Genomic DNA, 26,156 nt, shown 5'->3' with positions numbered 1-26,156 from the left:
TTTATACTCGACTCCACGTTCTTCTTTTGTTAGTTTTTGAATTCCTTCCAAATTTTAAAGTTTTGTACAAAAACAGTTTTTTATTACAAGATTGTTATTTTTGCAATAAAAAATAATATTTTATCCAAAAATCATTCAATTTCGTTTATATCAAGCACTGTTACTGACTATAAATCTTTAATAACGCACATTTCGATGTTTCATTTAAAAAAATTAATATAGTATAAATACAAATGTGTAAATTAAAAAAAAAAAAAAAAACAAAAAAAAAGTTCGGTCGGAGCAGGGATTGAACCCACGACCCTTTGCATGGAAGGCAGACATGCTAACCACTGCTCCACGTGGCAAACAAATGTATGTTTCTGTTAAATAATGTTATGTTTGCATGGGCTCGTGGGCGCTGCAAACTATGCTATATAAATGTAACTTAAAACGATAATTATCTACTGGTGACTATAACAGCTACGTAGCCCAGTGGATAGTGTGTTGGCTTACAAACTGTATGGTCCTCGGTTCGATTCTCCGTGCATGCGAAAGGTAAAATTTAAAAAATTTATAAAAGTGAATAATTTCTTCAACATTATTTGTATTACAGAGAAAGGTGCCAATAACTAAAAAATTTCGTGGAAGTGAAAATTACGAGTATGTTAGGGAATGAGCACAATCGTGTTTGGGAAAAATTCTTCCAAGCATATAATATTTTTGGCTCAAAATGCTTCCAAACATATAATATGTTCACATAAAACAAACATATTAATGTTTCGGCAGTATGCAATAATATATGTGCTTCCTGCAAAATATGTTTGGAACATATGTTAAAGAAGCGATTTTTTTTGAGGGTGTAATCATGCTATTGTTTTAATTTGCTTTAAAAATTGCCTAAAATGTCTTTTCGGAGAAAACAAATATAATTTCGCATGTAATCGCCGGTATTGTGTTGTAATAACCAGGTTATTATCATCAAGCTAAATATTTCTGTAAAATGTCAAGGTAATGAAAAGCCTAATTTGGCGCTACACTTATTACGTTTCTCTTCATTGGGTTTAATTGCCCTTAAAAAACTAACTGCTTTGAAAAAATATTATCATGATCACAAATATTTCTTGTTCTTGCTTAACATAGAATTGGATTTCCTCTGATATGATGAATGGGGGCAGTATGAACCCTTGTTCAAAAGTCTATAAACTATTCAATGAAGTTGTTGTGCAGTTGGTTATTCAGCTTAAGACTGCACGCTCACAAAAAATCGCTTCTGTAACATATACTCCCAAACATATTTTGCTTCAAGCATATACATTTTTGGGTATTGCCCAAACATTTATATGTTTGATCTCTTCCAATATATAATATGTTTGAAAGCATATTGGTCTAAACAATATATGTTTGGGTAGTCTAAGTTCCAAACATTTTGTATTTTTGCATCCAAATTCAATAATGTTGTCTTCCAAAAAACAATATGTTATTATGTGACCATATAATATGTTTGGAAGCATTTTGCACCCAAAAATATTATATGCTTAAAAAAATTCTCCAAAACAATATTGTGCTCAAAATTTTATTTATTTATTTATATATTTACAATCATAATGAATTATGAAAATAAACAGGTAATATAGGTGCTAATAACATAGGTTTTCGACCTGAATGCTCAAAATTTTGTTTCTGCCCAATTGTATATTCCCCGACATCTTTCTCACTTCCACGAGATTTTTTAGTTCTTAGCATCTTTTTCTGTAATACAAACATTGTAGAAGAAATTAATCAATTTTATGATTTTTTTTATTTTAATTTTACCTTTTGCCGGGCGGGGACTCGAACAGCGGACCACACAGTTTGTAAGGATCAAAGAAGTAGCTGATCAATTGTCCAAGGAAAAATAAAATGTTAATATTGTAATAACAAGCAACAACCACCAACTTAATTCAATATCGCTCCCTGTTAAATAGCGCTCCAAGCTACTAAACACATATATGTTAATAGGCTATTTCTAAATTAATATATGTTTGCATTCAAGCATATTATATTTACAAACATTTTATGTCCCAAACATAATATGTTCTAACATATTAACATATATGTCCCAAACATGTTATGCTAGTTTATGAACATTATATGCTTGCATTCAAAAATATTGTGTTTAAAAATTTGTGTTCCAAACATATAATGTTTATAGCCAAACATATGAAAAACAGTCTTTTTCAACCGTGTGGGTATCCTTACATAAAAGAAAATTCAATGAAACTGAGGTCAACTTGTCCTTTAAATCTGAATCAAACTTCACTAGTATTGAAATCGTCCATAAATTCTACGATTTTTGGTAACTTAACTATAAAGCTGCAACGTATTCAATTGGTGATTTTTACTTGAAACATGAAATTAAGTTGTGGAAAAGACGTTTTTAAATGGATTTATGTGATATATTTTGTTTACTAAGTTAATGTTGCAGCTGCAAGTAATTGCTTAGCGAATAATTTAATTCAATTGTTATTGGATTTATCTGATTATCCTTTTGTAAAGGATTATTAACAATTGATTCAGTTATATCTTCTGGTAGTTTTGCATATCTTGAAAAAATCACTTTCGATTTAGACCATCATGCAATTAGGGCAGTATTATGTTTGTATGGATACTCGTGTATGTATGTATCTGTACACACAAACATAAATATCTTCGTATCTCATCGTAATCATTTGGGGCAGTGGGTAAAATAAATGTTGGGCGAGTAAGTGGGTGGATGGTTAATTGGATATATGGACCAACAACAACGATTCGCTCTTCTGCTCTCAATCTCTTTCTCTCACCCACTACCACTTGTTCATCTCTGAGATCAGCACATAAAGAAGGCAAACCAAAAATTAAAGACAAATACCCCAAAAAAGAAAAACATACTGCCCCCAAAAATAATGAACGCTGAGTACACGAAACTCCTTTGTTTACATTATGATTTTCTTTTCGTTATTTTCTTCTCACTCTCTTTCCACTGTTTCCTTTGTACAATGGTGAGAGATTGAAGAGTCGTCATTCTTTGTTGGTTGATAATATGTTTGCAAACGGCCATCGGGGAGAAGATGCTAAATCTCAGCGACAGTGGTGATGAGGTGGTGGTTTTGATGGTGCTTGTGGTGAAATGAACATAATTTTCTTGAACATTTTCAAAACAAAAGTACGCGCGGATCAACGAGTTGAGTTTCGGACGTAAAAGCGTACAGAGTGTTCTTTACAGGTTCCTTTCATTGGTCGGCGCGCTAGCTTTGGTTTTTTTGATCATTTGTTTGTGTGATCTACTTAGCGAAATATGGGACAGGGTTAGTTGAAAAGAAAAAACTGCACACATACACTCTGTCAATCATATATAGGGGAGGTTCGTTGCATTCGAATGATTGCACACACCCCCGCCTACGCGTATCGCATGTTCATTCAAAAACATCCAATTCTGAATGAACAAATTAGTTACTCATATTGCATACAAAACACAAACAGCAACAACTACAACAATTAAAAAAATTAAAAATTGTGAAAAATATCAAAAATTCAATGGAACTCTCTATTGCAAGTGTGAGACGCCCCAAATATTCAATGGACGCTGAGAATTTCTTAAAGTGAACCGTATACCCTCTTTTCATTGTTCTTCTGTTGGTCTTCTTGGTCATTTTTACAGAAAAAGCCCAATCTCCCAGCATGTTTGCACCGAAATTCAAGGCGAAGGCTCCATCCGGATCAGGTAAATAGACATGAAACAAATTCTCGATTACTCATCATCTACATATCTACGTCGCCGATGCCACAAACAACAGCAACAACAATGCAAGTGTTGGGTTATTTGTTGTTGGTGCGAAAATCATTATCATTATTTTGTGATTGTTGTCCGTCGTCATAATCGTTGGTAGCCATTGGTTGTGGTAGATTTCAATGTCATTGCCAGTTTAGTTATAGTTGTCGAATCGATTCTCTCAATATGGAACACATTTCCATTATATCATTAAAAATTGGACCTTTGATATCGTCCACCGCCCTTTCGCAGTTTATCGGTTTTGGTTTTTGTCTATTCGATGTAATTTTTTGAGTTGGCGTTGGATCCATTTTGGCATATGTTGATAATATTATTTATAGATGGACATTTCAATCGCCACCATGGTTGTTAGTTTTGAATGACATCGCATCCATATTCGTTGTGGCAAGGGGCTTTGGCCTTTGCTCCTCTCCAAATTTGCATATTTACAATTGAAGGTTGCCGATATTGCTAATTTATATTTATCTAAATTCCATATGTTTGGCATAAGTCCATTCCAGAATCTTTTATTAGCTATAGCCAATGCTGGATTCTTAACATTTCTCCAAACGTAGGTATGTATACACAACAATTTGTTTGTGTGTTGATGTCTTTGTTTCTTTTTTATTTTTTTTTAATTCAGTTGTATTGAGTGGGCTGCAGAATGTAGAAGAGGGATTGTTAAAGGAATTGTGTTGATTTCTATTTTTAGACTTAATCGTTTTCATTTTCAATTCATTTCGGAAAATGTATGATTACGTACGTATGCCTGTATATTTTTGTTAATGTGTAATAGAGTGTCCCGACTTGGTTATGAAACGTGTTCTGTTGATGGCAAAAAATGATCATGGCGGATAATAAAAATAAACAGAATAAAAATAAACTATAAAAATGCAAACCAGATAAACATCATAGATTTTATTTTTCTACTAACATGTGATGATAAACTTTGCGGAAAAGCAGATTTATAAAATAAATATAAAATGGCCATACGCAAACAATAAAGCTGCAATATAGTATCGTCCAATGCATCGCTGAGATCGTTGGCATATCACTGTCGTTGACCCAAAAGTGCAGCTTTTTAATATTCTGTTCAGCGACATATTAAACATTCAAGAATAAATTAAATGTGTGTAGCAATATTTATGGAATAATTTTTATAAGAAACTCAGAAAACACACAATTTTTGTCTCTTATATGCGTTTTTTTCTTATAGGCAATTATTGTTCATAAGAAAAAGATATGTATCTAGATATGCAATTTTAATTTTGTACTTCTCATTTTAAAATATATTAAAAATATTTACCTGTGCCACACTATTGTTATTACTATTTCAACAGTATAATAATAATAAATTTAAAAAAATGTGTAATGTTTTTAAATAAACAAAAAATGATCTCAGTGTACTGATCGACTAGTTAACCAAAATACAATACCATTTATTAGAAATTTTTAAATTAAGCGTAAATTTCCAATATTTTCAAAATTCTCAATATAATGAACATCTAAAGATACTTTAAAGGTAACACATATTTACTACATATCGAAAATTCTGAATCTTAAATTTGTAATATTCCAATATTATCTACCATGTCCTTTTGGTACACCCTAATATCCATTTGTTTGTCTATTATTTAGATATGGGAGAGTGTATACCCATTCGTGTGTGTGTGTGTTTACGTGTTTTGTGTATATGGAGGAATGTGAATCCTCTGAACATTTAAATTTGTTTATTGTCTTAAATTTATTTAGTGAGTTGTTGTTTTTAGCTTTTCGCATTTTCTTATTTTTTTTTTTATTTATAAAAATTCAATAATTGAGTTTGTGTTTTTACTTTCGATGTTTTGTTGAATAATCTCCAGCAACCATTTGATAATGATGCCCATGACGCTAATTCGGATGATGTGTTGTTTTTTGTTTTTAGTTCGATGGGAAAAGATGCTCCATAAAGCAATAAATAAAATTTGTTCATATGCCAATCATGCGGCACCAAAGGAACTACATAAATCTGTAGGTGCTATAAAAACTGACGGACTGATTAGATCATTCATAAAACAGAATATCCGCACATTTATGACAGATTGTGTAGTTCATACCATGCTTACGACAAGTGGGACAGGGAGCGAGAGAGAGACGCGAAATGAAACTTTCAACAAAATTTCTTTTGTTTCGTTATTTTTAGTATTTTCTTCATTGATATTATAACCGCAGGTGTCAACGGACATATTTTTATGTGGCTTTTCCAATCACACCTCACTCACTCCATGTAATACCGTAGGAGAATAAAATGAAATTAAAATGATATTTGGAATTTGGGAAAATTGTCTTAAAAACTTTTGTAGAATTTATAGAATGAAAATCTCTCGAATGCTCTCTAGTCAAATATTTTACTACATATCAATTATATTTTGGTTTGAAATTGTTTTGTGTATTTTTTTATTATTATTACTTTCCAACAATCATCGTATCATTGTAAAATTCAAGATCAACTAAATCGTTTGGAAACTTTGCATGATTGAGTCTCTTGGCAAATCATTACGAAAAGTTGATTTTGAATAATAATATTCAAATTTCTATATCTTATTCCAATGTAGGGCGAATGAAATATGGCTTCGATAGTGTATTTTGATTCTCTACAAACTCATAATTTTTAAGGTTCACATATGAGGGATATTAAACTGCGTCTTATATTTCATGGTTGGCAGTTCTTCGTTATGATTTCTACTCACTTTAATAACATCTTTCGGATTTTCCAACCATTTTTCGCTTCTTTAAACTGTAAATTTTTCGTCCTACTATTATCTTTTCTTATCGCATAACATCCGCATTTAATTAAGGACATATTGTCATTGGGTAATTATGTTAATACTGTGTCACATGATAGACGAGGTTATTCGCATACACCAAAAAATCATTGGCCCACTCATTCCAATGTAAAAAAGTCCGGTAAAACAAACGTTCATCTTTAAAAATGTAGACTTCCAATCAATAGTTGGAATAGTTGGGGTTTGCAAAATGTACAATTTTAAAAAAGTCCCCCATGTTCAAATTTTTAACTGTCAATAAATTCTGAACCATATATTGCTAAGAAATTTCTTCCATGTAATTTCCTTATCCATAAGAACAATTTTTCGGAAAATTTTGCGTTTTGCAAATTTGTAAACCAGAACAGGGGAATGGTAGAAAAGTAAAATTGTTGATAGTTACCACCCTAACATCTGGTTGATTATGGAGACGTATGTGTAATCCCATTTGTTCTACGACCGCTAATCATACGCACACTGTTCTTTGCCTAGAAGGTAATAATAGTCTTGTTTTATTTTAATGCTCTAATTGTTGAAGTAGTAAGAATTATTAAATTAATCCCAATTGCTAGTGTGAATCAAAGAAACGTCACTTTACGAAAAATCAATCTGGCAACACTGATGAGATTTGCATTGATGCTATGTTGTGGATAAAACACTAATGCAATTTAATGTCTTGGAACAATCGTTTGATTAATTGTTCCTGTGTATTATTAAATATTCTTGTAGCACAAAGAAGAACAATATTATCTCTAAATGTACTACTTCAAATACTAATCTTGAAGTCAATGGCGTTGGAATTATCAAACGTGAATATTGGAAATGATCTAATAGTCATAATTCCATTTGTGTTCAGTTCAAATGTCAAGCATGAACTTTATGTGGACTTTAATGAAAATTTTAACCTTAATGTCATCCAAGGTAAATTAAAAAAAGGAAATTTTTCTTTCTTCTTCACATCGAATAAGGCAATTGAAATTTGCAATATGTTGCTCTTCTGATGTCACACTCTAAGGACTCTAGTCGTAACGTACATTTAGCACCAACCTTTGCTAACCGAATGGCCACTGATATCTGAGTGACATCAAGGTGGGTCCCACCTTTGTAATTTTATTTTGATTTAGAGACTGCTACAGATATGCTCGATGTTATGGTCATTTGAATAACACGCCAGTAAATGTGTTAGTTTCTATTGATTGGTTTTCATATAAATGCTTGCAGTACATTTACTTGCTTATCGAATATATTCCATTTTAGAGGATCCAATGGGGAATCCAAGTGTTTTCAGTTATTATGCGATTGAAGTGAACCTTAGAGTTTGTTGCTACTACTGTGGGTAATAGTGGTGCTGCTGCTGTGGCTGAAGCTTTCGATGATTTTCTCCTATTTTTGTATTGTCATGAAACACACCTTGTCCACACCTTAAGTGGAACGAACGAGCGAACAATCGAATCCCATGAATGATGAGAGGGTGGGGAGAGATTTCATTCGATTCCGCACTTTTATTGCTAAAGAATATTCATTCAATCGTATTATTTTTGCTATATTTCTATTTTTTGTATTTGAAAAAAAAAAACATTCACGAGGAGAAAGAAAAGAAGAAAAACTTTCCGATTGATTTGCTTTGAAATGATGTTCATGCGCTTTTTTGTGGTTCAATCCATTGCATACACTCGAAATTAAATGTCAATTGACAATAAACATGGAAAAATTCAAATAAAAAATATACCATATTTGATATAGTAGAGAATTTTGTTTCTGAAATTAAGAAATTTCTTTGCTCACCTAGCATTTTATTACATGTTAAATTTCTCAAAATCGTCTGTTATATGAATGTGAGTTAAAACGTTGCTAAAATCGTTAGAACGCCTTTAAAAGTGAATTTTCTATATACGATTCACCCTATCACATGACAATTTTTCCTCCAAAAAAATATATTCAATTAATGTAATCATACGAAAATTCCCATATCTTATAACAGCACTGAATGCTACATTGATGCGATATCGAATTAAGATATCGCATCAATGTAGATCGATCGGATGATAGTGATTGAGGTTAGTTCGAGGGCATATGATAAATTTCATCTGAAGGTTCAAGAAATCAATTTAAATGACATCTACATATACCTAAAAGTGGTCCGATATGAACCACTTTACATTTTTTATGATCTACAGTAAAAATACGTTTTTTTTTTTTAATCTTCAGAATGATACAATCACCCGAAAAATAGTGAACCTACCATCAAAGAAAATGTAGGTTTTACATTAATTACAATTTTAAATGCGAGCTAATTGGACATGAAGATTAAGGAATTGGTATTATTATGCTATTGAAAATAAAATGCCAGATACCCATCTTACAAGTCTGACTATACATATGTTTCAGTGTTGGCTAATGCACATTTCCATAGTCTCTAGTAAGATCTGGCTGGGTGAGGTGATTCAATTTGGGTCTTATATGCTAATTTCTTTATGGAAATTACACATGAGAATCATTTCTCCCAAGTTGAATCATTTTTTCACCACCACTGGGCATCATCTTCTCATATAGCTACAGGTTTGTTTTAGAAAATTTTAACTAAAATAGTTTTGTAATTGCAACATGCTACAAATAAGTTTATACTTTTTGTCAAATTGAAAGAAAATTTATTAAAAATAATATTTTTCTTTCAGTTGTTTAGGAAAATTTCATATGTTGAATAAAAAAATTGGTTTAAAAAATTGTTAAAATGTCTTTAGCTCCATACGAAGTTCAAAACAGGCACATTTTATTCATTTGAGAGACCTATAAACTCAATTTAAACAAACTTTTAAAAAATATGAACGTCTTTATTTTTTAGTAAAATTGTGTACTATATGTGGTTACAACTTTTTTTTTCTTATTTTTTCACGTTATTAAAGTAAGCAAAAAATTATTCAAATAAAGAACATTTACTCACATTGCGCAAAATTTAACTAAAATCAACCAATTTTTATAAAGTAAAGGGCTCCTTTTCTTGAGTGCTAGTAAACTTAAATTTTCACCTTAGGAATACTGAGTATACAACGTTTATTTGAGGATACTGTCTGGTTGACACTACACGGATGAAAAAGACTGATTTTTATATTTGTATATTTGGGTGTAAAAATTATATGTTTGGAACTCAAATTTTTTAACACAATATTTTTAAGTGCAAGCATATAATGTTAATAAACTAGCATAACATGTTTGGGACATATATGTTAATATGTTAGAACATATTAATTTTGGGACATAAAATGTTTGTAAATATAATATGCTTAGATGCAAAAATATATATAATTTAGAAATAGCCTATAAACATATGTTTTTAGAAAGAGAGACCTAGAGAGTATGCTGCAAGTAAAGTAGTGGAAGTAACCAATTGGCGCCTTAAAAATATATCCACACAAAGAAAATTTCATTAAAATTTTTTTCTACCATTGTATGCCATAAGATGAATCATAATATGTTTGAACAATACAAACAATATTTTGTTTGGACCAATCCTGAAAATATATATACTTGAAGCAAAATGTGTTTGGGGTATATATTACAGAAGCTATTTTTTTTTTTAGGGTGTACCTTGACTATATCTATTTCGCATTCGATTCTGAATTTATTTCAGGTTTACTTAGACCATTCGGTCCATTCTTATATAACATGTGGTGAACATCATTCTTATCAATGATAGCTACGCGACATTATGTTTGTCTCAATGGCAAGACACCGAACAGCGAGTCACATTACATTTAAACACTCTTGGAGAAATAACTTTTTAGCATTTAGCCAAAATTAGGATTGAACCCAGACCCTTTTCGTTCCGATAACTCGAAACTCGCTATATGGAGTTGGATGTGAATAAAATCATATAGGCAAAAAAATTATCAAATCTTTCAAAGTTTCACTGATAGACAAAACTTTGTTATATTAACGAAATGCGTCATTAACAACAAACCAATGAAACAATTTCGTTGATATAACGATAATTTTCCTTTCTATAAAGTATTTTCTGTCAATCAATCAACGAAACGATTCGTACTATTAACGAATATTTTGATTGTTTTAATGTAAATATTTCATTATATCAATGAAATTATTTCGTTGAAATGAAATTTTCTTTGTGTATAGTAGGTACTGTCTAACATCCATCAACTCAAATATATTTAAAAAATTATATAATTTGATATGTTATAAGCGATATCCTTCAAAACATCGATATGTGCTATCTAACATTCAAGAAATATGGCGTTTCAGTATTCAGTAGTATTACCAACTATACACTGATAGAAAAGGCTTCGTAATATTATGGAAATTTGTCTGTAATATTGAGCCAACGAAATAATTTCCTAAATACAATGAACATTTTCGTTATTATAATTAATTACAGAAAGATTTCATAAAATGTTCATTATCTTAATAAAGAACAAGTTCGCGAGTTTTTTAACCAAGTTATACACAGTGAAATGTACATATATATGTTTTCTGATATGTACCAGTATATTTAGAATTTTTGTGTGAGTGTAAGTTGTCGCATATGACAATGTATTTTTTTTTTTGTATAAACCGGAAGCTAATATAATTATTCAATTTAGGTTGCATTGTGATATCAGCAGCAGCAGCAACAACAACAACAATGGACTTAATCAAAAACAGGGTGAATCGAATAACAACGACATCAGTCATCATCTTTTGGACGAGTTAAAGTTTCCAAACTAAAGCAAAAAAAAAAAATCAAATCGATTGGAATTGTATTGACCCATTCCCATTTCCATTAGCATTCAATTTCAAAACAAATCAATTCCAACTAAATTGAATTGAAAAGTCAATAGACTGCGGATGACTACTTTTCCTTGAATGCGTTTTAAATATTTTTGCTATTTTTTGTTTTTGTTGTTTTCTTCTATCAAATATTCGCTGAAGGTGGACTAAAAGTTTGTTTTGTTTTTATTTTAAAAATTTCCAAAAACAAATGCGATCGCCCTCTCCCCCTCCCAATAGAATGAGGTGGGAGTGCATAGGTGAGTGAATACCAGAGCACATCATTACGTTTGGCTCAAACATGGAATGACTGAATTACGTTCGATTTTTTGCGTTCGCCAGCCACCGCGCAGCGCTCACCATAAAGACCACCACCGAAAGTTCAGCGCACACATCATATGTGTATGAGCTGGGTGCGCTAACTTGGCCGTGCGCTCTTATTTCCTATAGCTGCTACTCCCATTGTGACGACTGCTATGGTTTGAGAACAAGCCCGTTTTAATCTTTTGTCGATTATTGTTATTGCCATTGTTAAGGGGAGCCCATTAGGGGCTGGCTGCTGGCTAGTTCTGTGTGTGTGCTTGGCAAGAATAGCACCACAGCGAGCCGCTGCCATGCGTAAAGTGTTTGTGGCATGCTCGAAAGTTCAGTTGTTACTCAACATTTACGGAGTCAGCAGCTCTGACACGGTGTTCTCTAGTGAAAATTCTGAACAAAAAAAGTGACCCTTAGCCAAAGGACTTGCCACCAACGTTCATCTATCATCATAGCAAGTGAGCCAAAAGTCACTGAACTCTCAATGAGCACCCACCAATTTCTCCATACACCATAGATAACAATCTCCACACAAATACACCGAGATTTTGGCAAAAACAAAACGGAGAAAACACCCAACTAACAAGTGGATATGTTTTGCAGGAAGGTCATCCTTCAGTCATAAGACTAACACCTAACCACCAATATTAGAGTTCCGTGTAGAAAATCTACATTTCATTATCCCTCCTGCCTTCATTGGCTAGGGGATGGTGGGGGCGATGAACCTGCCTGTCTTCGTGTTTAGCGTGTTCGGACGGAATTAAAGAATTTTGTGAATTATGATTTTTTTTGCATTCCTATTTCTTCATCCAAATGCTGTTTTGCTACTTGCCCACAGTCAATTTGTATTCCAAATACCCGTAGAACCACTTTCGTTGATGTTATTGATACCCAACAACTAGAGTGATAGAATTGAAAATTAGAAGACCTACAAAAAAATATATATAAACAAGTTCAGAGATTTGGTCAACAAATTGAATTGAATGCTGTGCGATTTCTGTTCTGTATATCAGCATGGCTGAATATAAAACGCGCTAAAGTTACCACAATAACGAAACAAAATTTCAAATCATTTCGTATACGGGGCCAGTGGAGTGCGAAAATTCACATTAACTACAAATCATCAAATATATAATACGTTTCAATTAGCGTGAAAGGTATACCAAAAAAAAACCAAAAGTGTTTAGTGAAATGAAGCAAAAATTTTACTCAAATATCTGTAAAACACAATTGAATGAATTTGAAATTCGATATGCATACCTGTGATAAAGACCATATCTAATGCGCATTATTTCGCAAATAATTTAACAGAGTGACCATTTTATTTTAATATCAAACTGTTTTGTTATTCTCTAAGACCAAGTCAGAGATTTTGCATGTTAAAAGTGTTTAATTTATTCTTCCAATTTTACATCAATATGTCCAAATTGCTAAGTAAGCTGGCATTCATCTATCAATTATTTTTTGGAAGAAGAAGATAGTCGAGGTCATATTTGTGCCTTATGATCTAAATAAACATGCGAACTAATTTGGATAATTTTCGCTTAGTGGGTTATGAAGAATCCATGTCGAATTTTATGATCTTTAAAATCATCCATTCAACTGTTCCCTCTAACAGAATTTAAATAATCCCAAATTCGAAAAAAATCTGCTTTGAAGCTGTAAAATTAAATTTTGACTGCTTTAATTGTTGACTACATAGTTTAAATATCGATGAAAATAGTTTTTTTTTTAAATTTTTTAAAGATTAAAAGTGAATTACTAACATACAAATCAAAACACGAAAACGAGAAAAAAATATATAGGGGTATGCTCTGATATTCGGAATCGCAAAATTTAGCTTGAAGATATTTTCTTAACCCTAAAACATATAAAGCTAAAATTTTGCAACAAATTTCTCTTTAGTCGAGGAAGAAGTGTAAATGCAAATTGAATTAAAGTCCGATAGTATCACATTTTTTCTTTATAAGAAAACTAAATTATTGCGATTTGCAATTCCGAATATCGAAACATGGGGAATAGAATCTTTTGTATATGTATTTCGCGCATAAATCCCATAGAGGTACTATTCAATGAGTGTCCCCAGAAAGAAGACAACGATTTTTAATTTTATTTTAGTTCATGAACATTTTTTGATTTTAGTTCAGTTTTGCCTAATGTGAGAAAATTGTTCTTATTTTAATTATTTTTTGCTTATTTTAATGAAGTGAACTAAAAATGAGAAAAAAAGTTTTATACAAATGAAGTACACTAAAATGGCCCAATTTAAGTTCATAAGTTTCTCAAATGAGTAAAATTTACTTAAGTTCTGCCTGTCTAAAACTTCATATAGCGCTAAAGACAGTTTAACGATTTTTAATTCCATTTTTTTCTTCCAAAATATGAAATAAAAATATTAATAAATTTTCTTCAACTTGACAAAAATTATTAACTTATTTCAATCATGGCGCAATTTCTGAATTATTTTAGTTAAACTTTTCCAATATAAACCTACCCACCATGAAGGGTTTACTTTTTTCCGAGTGTCTAAGGGTCTACTTTTTAATGTTTACCATGCAAACAATTTGCAAAATGATATGCCTCCAACAATATTGAGGACTTGAAACACTGTGGAATTTTTGCGCGGGTTTGACCATAATATATGTATGCTGAGAGATATAAGTAAACTGTTTCATGGGGAAAAATGAACTAACTCGTGCGAAAATTTAACTAATTTGTACTCCACTTTTTGAGATTTCCACAATGCGTTGTTAAAAAAAGGAAAAGTGTCCTACAAATTGCGAAATTACACCCTCTCATAGAAGAACCAATGAATTGAAAGTAAAGAATAAAATCATTCGCACCAAATCATGATCATTTTAACCACACAGTAGTTCATTTTTACTTTTTTTTGGGAATCGTATGAAAACTTCTGCTTTAGTTAAAATTGAACTTATATGCATGGACATTGAACTATATATCCACTTGTTTGTGATATACTTGGAATAAGGAAAAAATGTAACTGCTTTAGTTCATATTGAACTTATATGTATGGATATTGAACTATATGTCCACTTGTTTGTGAATAAGGAATAAGAAAAAAATGTAACCACAACACAAATAATTTTTTTGCAATAAATTTAGGATTAGTTTAACCACAGACTTTTTTCCTGTGTACGACTGAACCCATGTTGTTCCTGTGGAAATGTGGCTAACCAATCTCCCAAAGTGGCTTAAAAATCCGAGGTCGCAAATATTAAAAAAAACACTTTTTCAATATTTAAAAAGGTTAAAAATTCAAGTTTTACCTAAAGCAGGACTTCTGAGATTTTTCCCAGCAATTTGATGTGGATTATTATAATTTTTTTCTCTTCCACCTGAAAACTATACTAATAAAATCTAATGACCATAATTTGTTCAAATTACAGCTAAAATATTTTCAAAGAAAAAATTAACCCACAAATGTTTTTGTTTGACACAATGAGATATTTTTAGTGAATTATATGAAAATTTTTCAAACATTTTATTAAAGTTTAAGTTGTGAATGCTGTTGAATGTGGAATATCTGAAAGAATAGTCCACAGCAACGTCTTGCAGTTTGAAGGTGTTTGTTCTACTCCTACTCTTGTAGTTTAGTCGACAGATGCTTTTAACATGAAATCGAAACATTTAATGTTAAAAAACATTATGAGAAATTTTAACTTTTAAATTAAAGTTTAACTAAATTTAAGCTTAGTGACTTCAGAAGATTACGTTTACCTTTTTTGAGTGTAACTTAAAATTCTTCGCAAAAATTTCAATATTGTAGGAAGTAAATATATGGATCGTATCCACTTATGATTTATTTAGAAGATCTATAAAAATTATTCATCACTTTTTATCTTTTATTTTATAGAAAATCTCACGATATTGTTATATATGTTGCAAAAAATGGGGATATAGTTTTATTTATTTTTTTGATTCTTATTTGATTGATTTTGATACCAACCTAGTGTGTACAGGGAACTGTTTGTTTCAACCCTTCAACCTTTAAATGTAAAATTAGTTACGCATATTTTCCACCTGACGCAGATAGATTGTCGCAAATATAGCTTTGAAAGGTTATTGCTTGACCAATACTCGTACACCAATGAAGGCATTAAGGATTTCCCCCCATGACATTCTGAGGTAATGCCATTCATTCAATTTTGTTTTGTTTTTTTGCGATTCGTAAATGGACTCATCGTTGTTCTGCCAACTAGAAAAGTGAGAAAAGCCAAAACTTAAGTGACTCATCATCCATCCCAACAGCAACAGCGCCAGCTATCATCGTCACGTTGTAGACAATGATGATGATGATCAATGCCGCCGTTGTTTTCGTGATCTTAGTTTTGGTTCTTATTTTTATAAATAGTATATTTTGATGTTTTTTGGTTGTATTTTTATTGGACTTTTGTCGCTGTTTCTGCGGTGTTTGTTGAATGGATGCCAAGTGTGATGTTCTTCTTATTTTGGCTTGTAGTGAACATTTGCCTTTCATCGAATATTGTCACCTTTTACAGGGGACGATTGTGATGATTGTTTGTAACAGAATTTCCATTCAATTTGGAGGTGTAAAAAGATCATAGATTCTTTTCATCTTGTTGTTCGTGTTTAAGGCATAATTCCAGGGATTAGATGTTGGTGTCTTATTGAAATCGTAGTCTCATCATTTCATCATCTCATTGTTATATTGAAGTCCTACATATGTTTGTGTGTGTCAGAAAAAATTGAAATTTGAAAAACAAAAATCCTCAAAATTTCCATTCAGGCATTTGGTCTCCCAAAAATCAAACACCTTCATCCTCCACCTCAAATCTGAGTGATATTAAATCAACGCCACCGACTCCACCACCGCCACCAACACATACGGTCTGGACCCCCCAACAATCACCGCAATCGAGCCGTAAGGAATATAGACCCGTACACTTTGAGTCGCCCACATTGTCGCGCAGACGAGTGCAATCATCATCCTCAGAATCACCATTGCCACCTTGGAGTTGTACAAGTAAAAATGTCGGTATACAAAGTCCCAATAGCTGCATGAACTTAAGTACGCCAACATCTACGATAGCCTCCGGAGAAGATTATACAGATTGTGTGCCTTTTGGTGGACGTTCTCATAGCGTTTCGGATAAAATCAAAAGTAAATGAACTTATCGGAGACATGTACAATTTAACAATTTTTCCAGGGCAGAGACAAAGTCAGCAAAAAAGTATGATTTTGATAATTCCATACAATAGATTTCTTAACAAACAAATAAAAAATCAATTTTATAGAAATCGGTTCATAGGATAGCACTTAGCCCGTAAAAAGGGTTACTCTTCCCAAATTTATATGGTAGACATTTATTTGAAATTTTCATGAATCAATTATCCATCCATATAAACAGCTAAAATGATATACAACTCTACACTAGGATAATAGAAAGTAGAATCTTACTCAATAAAGTTTCATTACCTTTCCACCGTGACTATATCCTTTTCATAACATACGGAATCAATAGTATTTTGCTATATTCAGAATAATAGCCAACGCTCGTATGATTTAATTCCTGTGGTAAAAAATTCCCCTAAATTCCTCTCATCACTTCGTGATAGGATTCACATTTGGTTACTGATAGGCATTTAATTCTCAACACTTTATTGAATAGAAAGCAAACACATTTCAATTGTCAGCTACAAAAGTTGCACAGATTTGTCTGAGACTTATATCTTAAGTAGGAGACAAAGACAGTGTACAATGCTTGATTTAGTGATTTTGATATTTTAGTATAATCTATTATGAATTTCTTATACAAATTGTTGTAGTATCTGACAACAGGATTTTTTTTTATTTTTAATGAAATTATCTTTTTTCTGTTCTGACTTTGGCTCTGTCCAGAATAATTGAATATTTGTTGTTTTGCTTACTTGACATCTTCATCTCATAACAAAAATAGCATTCGAAAGATCTGCATCTGCTTCCGACTTGTACAGCCGTCCTCAAATTAAACGGCTAGCCGATAAAGGCCGTCCCCTCTGCCGACCCAATGAAGTCAGTAAGTATTTCGAGATTAGAGAGTTAAAAACAAACAAATAATACTAGAGAACCACAAAAGTATTAAACCATATAAGAGAAAACTGAATCGATCACTCTCACAGACAGACTAAATAGGTAGACTCTCGACCACATCGATAAGTAATCGAAAGGAGTTTTAGATATTCCTTTAAATAACGCAATCCTTCTTTATTCCCTATATGTGTATGTGTGTGTTTAACGAAATACCTATATTGCATGCCAAAGTGGACATATTAATGTCTGATTTGTGTAGTATTTGATAGATAGAAAGTCTTCCTTATTCTAGTGGGACAGTATGGTCACTGTCACACCAACACCGATTTGACACTAATGTTTTAAGGCCTCTTACAGTTTATAACGTGAAACACGAGTATATGAGTGAACCGGAAACGGAAAACGATCGTCCAAGGAAAATGGCCCAATTAGGCAGGCGTCAATACGATGGCATTGGACCAATGACAGTTGACGGCATGCCCATCATCCTGAGATCGGTAATAGCAAAAATCCCATAAAATACACAACTCTATTGTCAACTACTTAACAGTGGAGTGTGTTTGCACTGGTATGGCGATCACTAAAGACAACTATTTTTCTTCTCTCTTCTTCTTCCTCCTCCTCCTCTTGCACTCTACTCTTTCGACATTGTCCAGGAAGTAAAGGAACCTCATCAACATGAATGGTACAAACGTTTATATCAGACCATTCACAAGCAGAAACATGGCGGTAATTGAGCAAACAAAAACAAAAAACCAATACTCTTAAAATAACAAAATAATTATCTTTTTTTAACATAATTAAATGACTGAAGAAGAGTGACAATTGAGAGAAAGCATTTGGCTATGGATATACCAAACATTGTCTTAATGGCCAAACATATGTATGTCAATCTCATCGATGACACAGAAAAGGTGTCATGTCACTCTTTTTAAAACAAAAAATAATATTTTAAACAAAGCAAAAACAAAAAATAAGATGCTTGACAAATGATGGGTCTTTAATGTGTCACTTCATCAGGTTCTTGGTTTGTCATGACAATTTCCATCACCTAAAAATGTATTATTATTATTGTAATTTATGATTATGGGTTTGATAAACTCTCAACTTTCCATATGCTGGGAACCTAACGCTTCTTAACATTATGTGGTCACTTGAAATGCAAGACAGTATAACTAACCACTGGAAAAATCATATCAATTAATTAATTTTCATCAGAAATTGTGTTTTTTTACATATTGCATTATAAAATTATTATTTTTTTGATAACTGATAAATTTTTGTTAAATTCTTTTTGTAAATCATTTTTATTTTCAATACCTCACGAATGTTTTCATTCATTCTGTAATTTTTTAAAATTAAATATTCAAATTTCATTACTCAATCAATTTTAAATTTCAAACATCTCAAATACGAACTTAGAATAATTAACATTGTCAAATCAAAGACTTTGTTTTAAATAGGCTATCATTATTGATTTGATTGAAAAAAATATATATATATAATTCAACAACAATGATATTTTAACTTCTTGGTGTGTTATGTCATTTTGCATTCCATGTGAAGTGTTAGATTAAAATACCATAAATTCCAAACACTCATTTTAAAATCTCCAATAAAGATTCTTTGGAAGTGTATGGAAATTGTGGATAAATGCCAAAGATTTGTAAAAGTAAATTAGGGGAAACTCTTTGCCTCCAGTAAGTAGGGAATGTCGGCAAGTAATTCCCACCGTACTAAAAATGCTGATCTCATTCCAAAATCAACACTTTGTGACAAATTGTCTGTGAACAGACCAAAGACTGTTTATGATGGCTGCTGACTGGCCCCATTTGTCTCATTTGGTGTTGTGATGTGTGTCGTACGTTCCGATTATTTTGTCTTTTTTTTTATAGACCCAAAAACGAACGAACACACGCACACACCAACTTACATATGCTAGATACAATTATCATTTATCTACGCTCTGCCTATTTATTATTTGCATTTAATTTTGTCTTCTATTTTCTACTTGACTTGCCATCTTTATTAAAACAAACAAACAAGCAAATACAATTTCTTTTTTCTTTTACTATTTTTTCCTTTGGGTTTTGCTCTCTGGCTCACACTCGGCTGGCTGGCTGACTGCGTTGATTATGTCGCGCGCTGCTTTTTTTACTCTCTCGTACTCGCCGAAATGCACATCTGCTATCATTGAAATGTACAAACTCTCCTGCATTGGGTGTTCATGTGAGTGTGTTCGTGTGTGCGTTGCAATATCCGTCCGTCTGTGGAACATGTTCATATGTTTCATATGTGCCATACACGTTTGCTCGTATACCCCGTGCAATGGCTTTACTCACGTGTTTGTTTGTGTGATCTGTCATGATGATGACAATCGGCAATTCATTCACATCAATCGTTTACTTGACGAACATCGAACGCCTTTTGTCGTCGTCACCACCGTCGTCGTCGTTATCTATATCCACAGATGATTATGTGATCCGCTACAAATATCCAAGAGGTGATTCTTAACTATGATCTAATTTGTAGTATGTCTCATACATACATTTTTACCTTTATAAACATACATACATATCCTATACATATTTACATGTGCATGTCTATACATAGTGTATGTGTGTACATTAGAAAATAATTCGTAATAATAATAATAATACGCTCCCATGAACATTGGATGTGTGTGATTGATTAGATCTTGATCGGCTAATCGCTTTGACCCAAGTATGTATGTTTGTGACATACGTATACCTATGCCATTATAGAGCACACATGTACATATGTATGTATGTAGTGCTTTATACACTGGTATGTAGAGGTATTTTGCATATTAACATACAAACATGTATACGTTTAATTTCTGTACATATTATGTGATCATTTAATGTTATGCTTGAAATATTTTATTCGTTTATTTATTCCTTTTTTATACTTTGTTATAACAAATTAATCCGAAAGTATAAACTGGAAAACTGCTGTTGTCTAATTAATCGGTAAAACGACAAAATTAAAATTCCATATATAATTGCATTCTAACAGATAAATAAAATATACATTTGCGTGTGTGTGTATACATATATTTTATATATGAACTGGTATAATGTGTGTTAAGAAGTTACTATGATTTCGATTATAATACTTCTAAACAAAAAAAAAAAAAAAAACAGATATTTTCGCAAGCAATCTTATTGTATTCATTGTTCTGGGTTATGCCAATCCGTAATAAACTCATTTTTCAGACACAATTTATTTAAAACTTCGTTTTCATTGACCTCTATTATAATTTAAATCAGAAACTTACAAAAAATTTATAAATGTAATTGTACCAAATATAAGTATGACATCGATTTACACCTAGGCTAAGATTGGTTTCATTCTTTATAATTTAACCTAACCTATATTTTCAAAATGTGGTACTAAAGAGTCTTTAAAAAAAATTGCAAAATAGTCCTTTGTTTATATAAATTCAAGAGGTCTGTCGCAACCTTACATTTTTTTAATAAATCAATAAAATAATGTGAGGGCCTTCAGAGCGTAATTGCAATTTTTTTATTTATCTTATGCAACTGAATCGCATATCAATTTGAATTTATTTTTTATTAAAAAAAAAACATTTTGATTACTTTTAAATAGTCCTATATAGATGCATTTATTTTTTAGAAGCTTATAGACGCATTTTTTTAGACCTCTTTACAATTGTTTTCACAAACAAAAGATGTACAATATTTTGCATGATTACTATAACAATTTCATATCATCAACCATACTTATGTAGAATAGATCTTGTCTATATTTAATTACATTTCGAAAATGGAAATAAAACAACTAACAATAATAACCGACGCAATAAATAGAATACAAGCTTATTGCCAAAACTTTATTCATAGAACTCATCCATGACCAGTAAGTAACGTTCAGAGTAACAAATAAAAGTAGAAAAGTTGATGATACCACATATGCTAGTGCTACAAATTAACTACAAACGAACTATCATTTATTGACATAGCTGCATAGCCTGCTTTTGCACGATATAACATATCTCAAAACAAAGAGAATATGAGGATGTGGACTAATAATATCCTTCACTAAGAAAAAGAAAAACAAAACAATAATAAAAATTTTATTCTCTCTGATATGGTTCAAAAATATAGGCCGCCATCAAGGCAAAACCAATGGTTATTTGTCCGAACCGGAGCCAAGTTATGATTCTGACTATTCCACTATCAAATATCGCCCTGTAAACACCCAACGTTTGCATTCGGTTTCGTCAGCTTTAAATGTACGCAATAGCAACGACAAGTAAGTTCCATTCATCTTTAGCATGTATGGATGAAATGATCGATTTGGTTCCACTATTTTCAGGATTTATGGTACATTGCCAAATCCTGTAAAAGCAGGCCTAAGTACGTACAAAAATCAACCAGGTCGTATTGAAGATTACGTCACTGGTCATTCATCCATCTCTGAAAAAGAAACGAAAGAAGTAAGTAAATTTTCGAACCTAAAGAATGTTTAAATTCCACAATTTTCCATGCATTCAAAATAGAATATTTCCATACGTTACATATATGCATCCATATGTATACCTGTTTTAGTATCCTTTATGCTCTCCATTTCTCATATGCATTACAACTTATCATCCAAAAGAACCACTCATTGCAAACATGAGAACTAATATTTCTTAATTTATTTTTTATATAATATCCAGGAAGTTCATTCATCCATTTAATAAAGTTTATCAGGCTGTTTTACGGAGGAATATATAGATTTTATGATTTGATAAATAAATATAGCCACTCGTGCGTAGGTGACACAATGAGCATGCTATAATTTAATCTTCTACTAAATTATTTTTTGACATCGTCTATATAAAGATATTTCCATATTTCGTATTTAGGAACAGTCTTCTGGATCGTACAACAACAAAAACTCCTTTATGAGAATATCTGTGGGCTCACATATAACTCCAAAAAAAAAAATTCGATCGCAAAGTGGAGACCTTTGGTTTTCCATCATATTCCACATTTTGGCAATTCTTGGATATGACTTCTATCTGGCATGCTCTACAAAGAATGTGTTTGCCTATATATTTAGATCCTTCTGTTTGTAAATTCCCTATGTTCACGTTTATGAATTCGAAAATCTCAAAAATGGCATTTTATTGTTATTAAATTTCTTGGCCCAACCAATATTGATTTTACTGGAAGTGATATTCAAATCTCTTATCACTTAATTAGAGGTTAATCTTCACACACTCTCAGATTTATTGTTTTAAATGGTAAATCACAATGTATTTGTCATCTAGAGCCTATTATGGGCCAGGGTAAAGACCGTTAATAATATCAAAAGAAAATATGCAATATTCCATAAAGAGCAACAAATGTACGAACTATAATTTTAATTCCCTTTTTTTTAAGACATACCTATTGTTGTAATCAATGCAAATTTTCTAGGTATTGTCAAGTAGAATTTCACATAAACTAAAGTAGTAGACATCATCTGTGCACATATACATTCTCATCACATCTCAGCCTAACCATCATTCATACACTACTAAGCGATTGATTAAAAAAACAAACTCTACTGCTTCCATTGTATCATAAACTCTCATACCATATATACTCTTTAGTCACTATTAACGAGGAAGCGAGAGAGATATAGAGCTTATTATATATCTCTTTTTTTAACTAAGTTTGCAAGATCTCTTCAAAATCTCATCCACATATCATTATCATCTGCTGATATTTAATCATGCCCTTTTGTATTTGTTTGGTTGACTGATTGACACCCTTCATCATTGGTTTTGCGTGCGTGTTATGGTTACGTGCAATTGATTCCTCATTTCTCACACATTTAATGAATCGCAATTATTTTATTCAAATTTTTTTAGTGGTGGGACGAAGTAATGGACATCTTCAATGTGGTATGCATCATTTGCTTACTTAAAAATCTTAGTCTTAATCAGCAACCTAACTGCTATTCAGAAACGTTAAACTAATGGAATAAGCAGTAAAGGTTTTTTCAAATATTTTTAAAAATTTAAGCAAATTGTATTACATCAACTGATAGCTACATAAAATGAGCTTTAAAATATCTTACGGTTTTTTTCTATGTGTATTTAAGTTATAAGATTTATTTAATGATCAAATTAAATTGTAAGGAATTTGCTAATGTATAGCAACGTGACGTGAAAATAAGATATTAGAAAGCTCTTTTTTTATGTAGACAATTATCAAAAGAAAATTACAAATATCCTTATCCATTTATTACTACCTCAAACTAGCTAAGTATGCTAAGTCTAAAATCCCAGTTATTCAGAGAAACTTATTTCGATGGACTATCTCATTTCTATTAAATGTTTTGATCCGAAATACAATTTATTTATTTCTTGGATTGACATTTAAGTGTTTGTTTCTCATAGATATTTCAAATTGACTTAATATACTTAGGGTATGACTACCATATACTTATAACCTTGTATAGAGATTATTTAGATCCAGCCTAATAACAGTTGAGAAGTGTAAAAAATCTATTCAGGCCTTGTTTTCATCTTTACATTACAGCCTATTTTCAATCCCTAAATGACATCATTATGACCCTATAATAAATCCTTATAGGCGACCCATACAATCGTAGATTGCTAGTCTCATATGATCTTGTGTTATGGCTGATCACTTTGAATCTTTGATCTTGAACCTTTCGACCTAGAAGAGCCGACTTTTTGAAATTTGATAGATATTACGATCTTCTAATAATGATTTTTTTATTTTGTTATGATAATTAAAGTAGAACTAAAATTAAAAACCTGTTCCAGCCAACATCAAAAGCCGATTAGATAAAAAAATAAAAAAAACCGATTAGTTGATTCGGGCACCTATTTAATATTATACCAAATCAATTGGCCGAATTTGAATGCCATAATTAGGCGAACAGTCAAGATAAGTCGTGGACAGAATTTTTTAAACATGACGAGTGATGTATATATCTGCGGTTAAAAAATCTTAAGCCTTTGACAATTTAAAATCACCAAAATAGTCTAAAATTGAATTTGCACTATCTTTAAGATAAACTAAATGCAATACGCTTAGCGACGTTATCCACCATAAAGATTATATTTGAAAATTAGAGTTATTCAGTATCTATTAAATATTGACTTCTTAAAATTTTAGAAATTCGAAATGTTTACAACTGTATTGTGATCTCTAGTCAAAATAGTATTATGAAGCTTTTGTTTGGGAAAAAGTGGCATATCGCCTCGATGGTTTAGAATACGGGCTGAAATGGATTAAATTGCAACTTCCTAAGGCCTATGGTAGAATATTCTAATGAAGCACTATACATTACCTATAAAATAATACAATCCCATACAACTCTAGACTAATTCTAACCTTTGCATATATTGTATTTTTTTTTTATTAAAACATACAAAAAAACATGCTAACAAAGTGGCTTCAGGAACACACACACATTCCATCAATAGTAATTGAATTTTGCGAAAATGAGAATGTGGAGCATGTAAGTGGCTCGGATTCGGCAGGTCTTGAAATTTATAAAATATTAAGTCTTTATTATTTTATTTATTTAAATATCACTCGAACAAAATGCTAATTTTGTTTTTTTTTTTGTGTTTTTCTTGATCAACCCTAATTAGCAACTGGATCAAGCCAAGCTTTCTTCACGCTATACAGAAGGAAATCTATCTAGGTAACATTTCTATAGTGAATGTCTTAAGAAAACAGCCCATTGAATTAATATCTATTTCTATTGTTTAGAGCATTGGCCAAAGAATCCGGATATACCAGCGATTCAAATCTGATACTACACAAAAAAGAACTTCCTCCGAATAGTCCATTAAGTCCTGTTGAACAGAAGCAGGCATACAAACACGTACAAGCGGGAGGTGAACCGCCCCTATTTGGCTTCCGCAAGCCAGCGCCGGAAAAATCAAGAGGTATGTATGACAAAACATGTTCTAGACAATGTTGAATAGGTTGAGGTATTAATGCCACTCACCACATATGCCAGTGGAAGTTTTTTTATTTATATGGATATGCCTTCCTTCAAGGATATCCATTTCAAAAATCTTCAACTGGGGTTTCATGCAAATATGTACTTACAAATCACTTCATCACAAGTAGATTGTTCAAATTCTCCTACCATACTGTGCTATTCCGCCTTTCCGATCACCCTATAACTAACCTATCTTTTGTCAATTGGAGTTTTTCTCCATCTGTCAAGAACATCACCATTCTTCACACACATTTTCAGTAGCCAAAAATATCCTTAAAGCGTCAGTATGTATTTTCCGATGGAGACAGTAACTGCACATTGAATAGATGACGTGGATTCTTGGAGGTCCACGTAACAACAAATGCAACTGCTAACAACAGTCGGAGTATTATTGCATTCTAATAGAGAGGGATGCAATGGGTATTTGACTCCAGTTATTCAAAGG

General features: G+C 31.8%; 1 protein-coding gene across 34 annotated transcripts in view; it reads left to right on the top strand.

Annotated features, from left to right (window-relative positions):
• CAP (Cbl-associated protein) overlaps positions 1-26,156 on the top strand; it is a 78,688-nt gene that overhangs the window by 36,688 nt on the left and 15,844 nt on the right. For 10 of the 34 annotated variants that reach the window (XM_075313564.1, XM_075313561.1, XM_075313562.1 and 7 more), the window contains 11 exons: positions 3,659-3,721; positions 16,418-16,792; positions 17,589-17,687; positions 18,059-18,198; positions 18,358-18,430; positions 20,172-20,204; positions 21,853-22,000; positions 22,064-22,184; positions 23,592-23,624; positions 25,353-25,405; positions 25,474-25,652. In XM_075313564.1, coding sequence (XP_075169679.1) covers positions 3,659-3,721; positions 16,418-16,792; positions 17,589-17,687; positions 18,059-18,198; positions 18,358-18,430; positions 20,172-20,204; positions 21,853-22,000; positions 22,064-22,184; positions 23,592-23,624; positions 25,353-25,405; positions 25,474-25,652 — 1,317 coding nt within the window. Of the gene's footprint in view, positions 1-3,095; positions 3,306-3,658; positions 3,722-16,417; positions 16,793-17,588; positions 17,688-18,058; positions 18,199-18,357; positions 18,431-20,171; positions 20,205-21,852; positions 22,001-22,063; positions 22,185-23,591; positions 23,625-25,352; positions 25,406-25,473; positions 25,657-26,156 lie in introns of those variants that run through there. The other 24 variants (XM_075313556.1, XM_075313552.1, XM_075313569.1 and 21 more) reach the window with 17 other exon arrangements.

The sequence above is a fragment of the Haematobia irritans genome, chromosome 5 (assembly GCF_050003625.1).
Source record: "Haematobia irritans isolate KBUSLIRL chromosome 5, ASM5000362v1, whole genome shotgun sequence".
In the NCBI taxonomy this organism is placed as follows: Eukaryota; Metazoa; Arthropoda; class Insecta; order Diptera; family Muscidae; genus Haematobia; species Haematobia irritans.
This window is presented reverse-complemented; position numbering and strand designations above follow the sequence as displayed.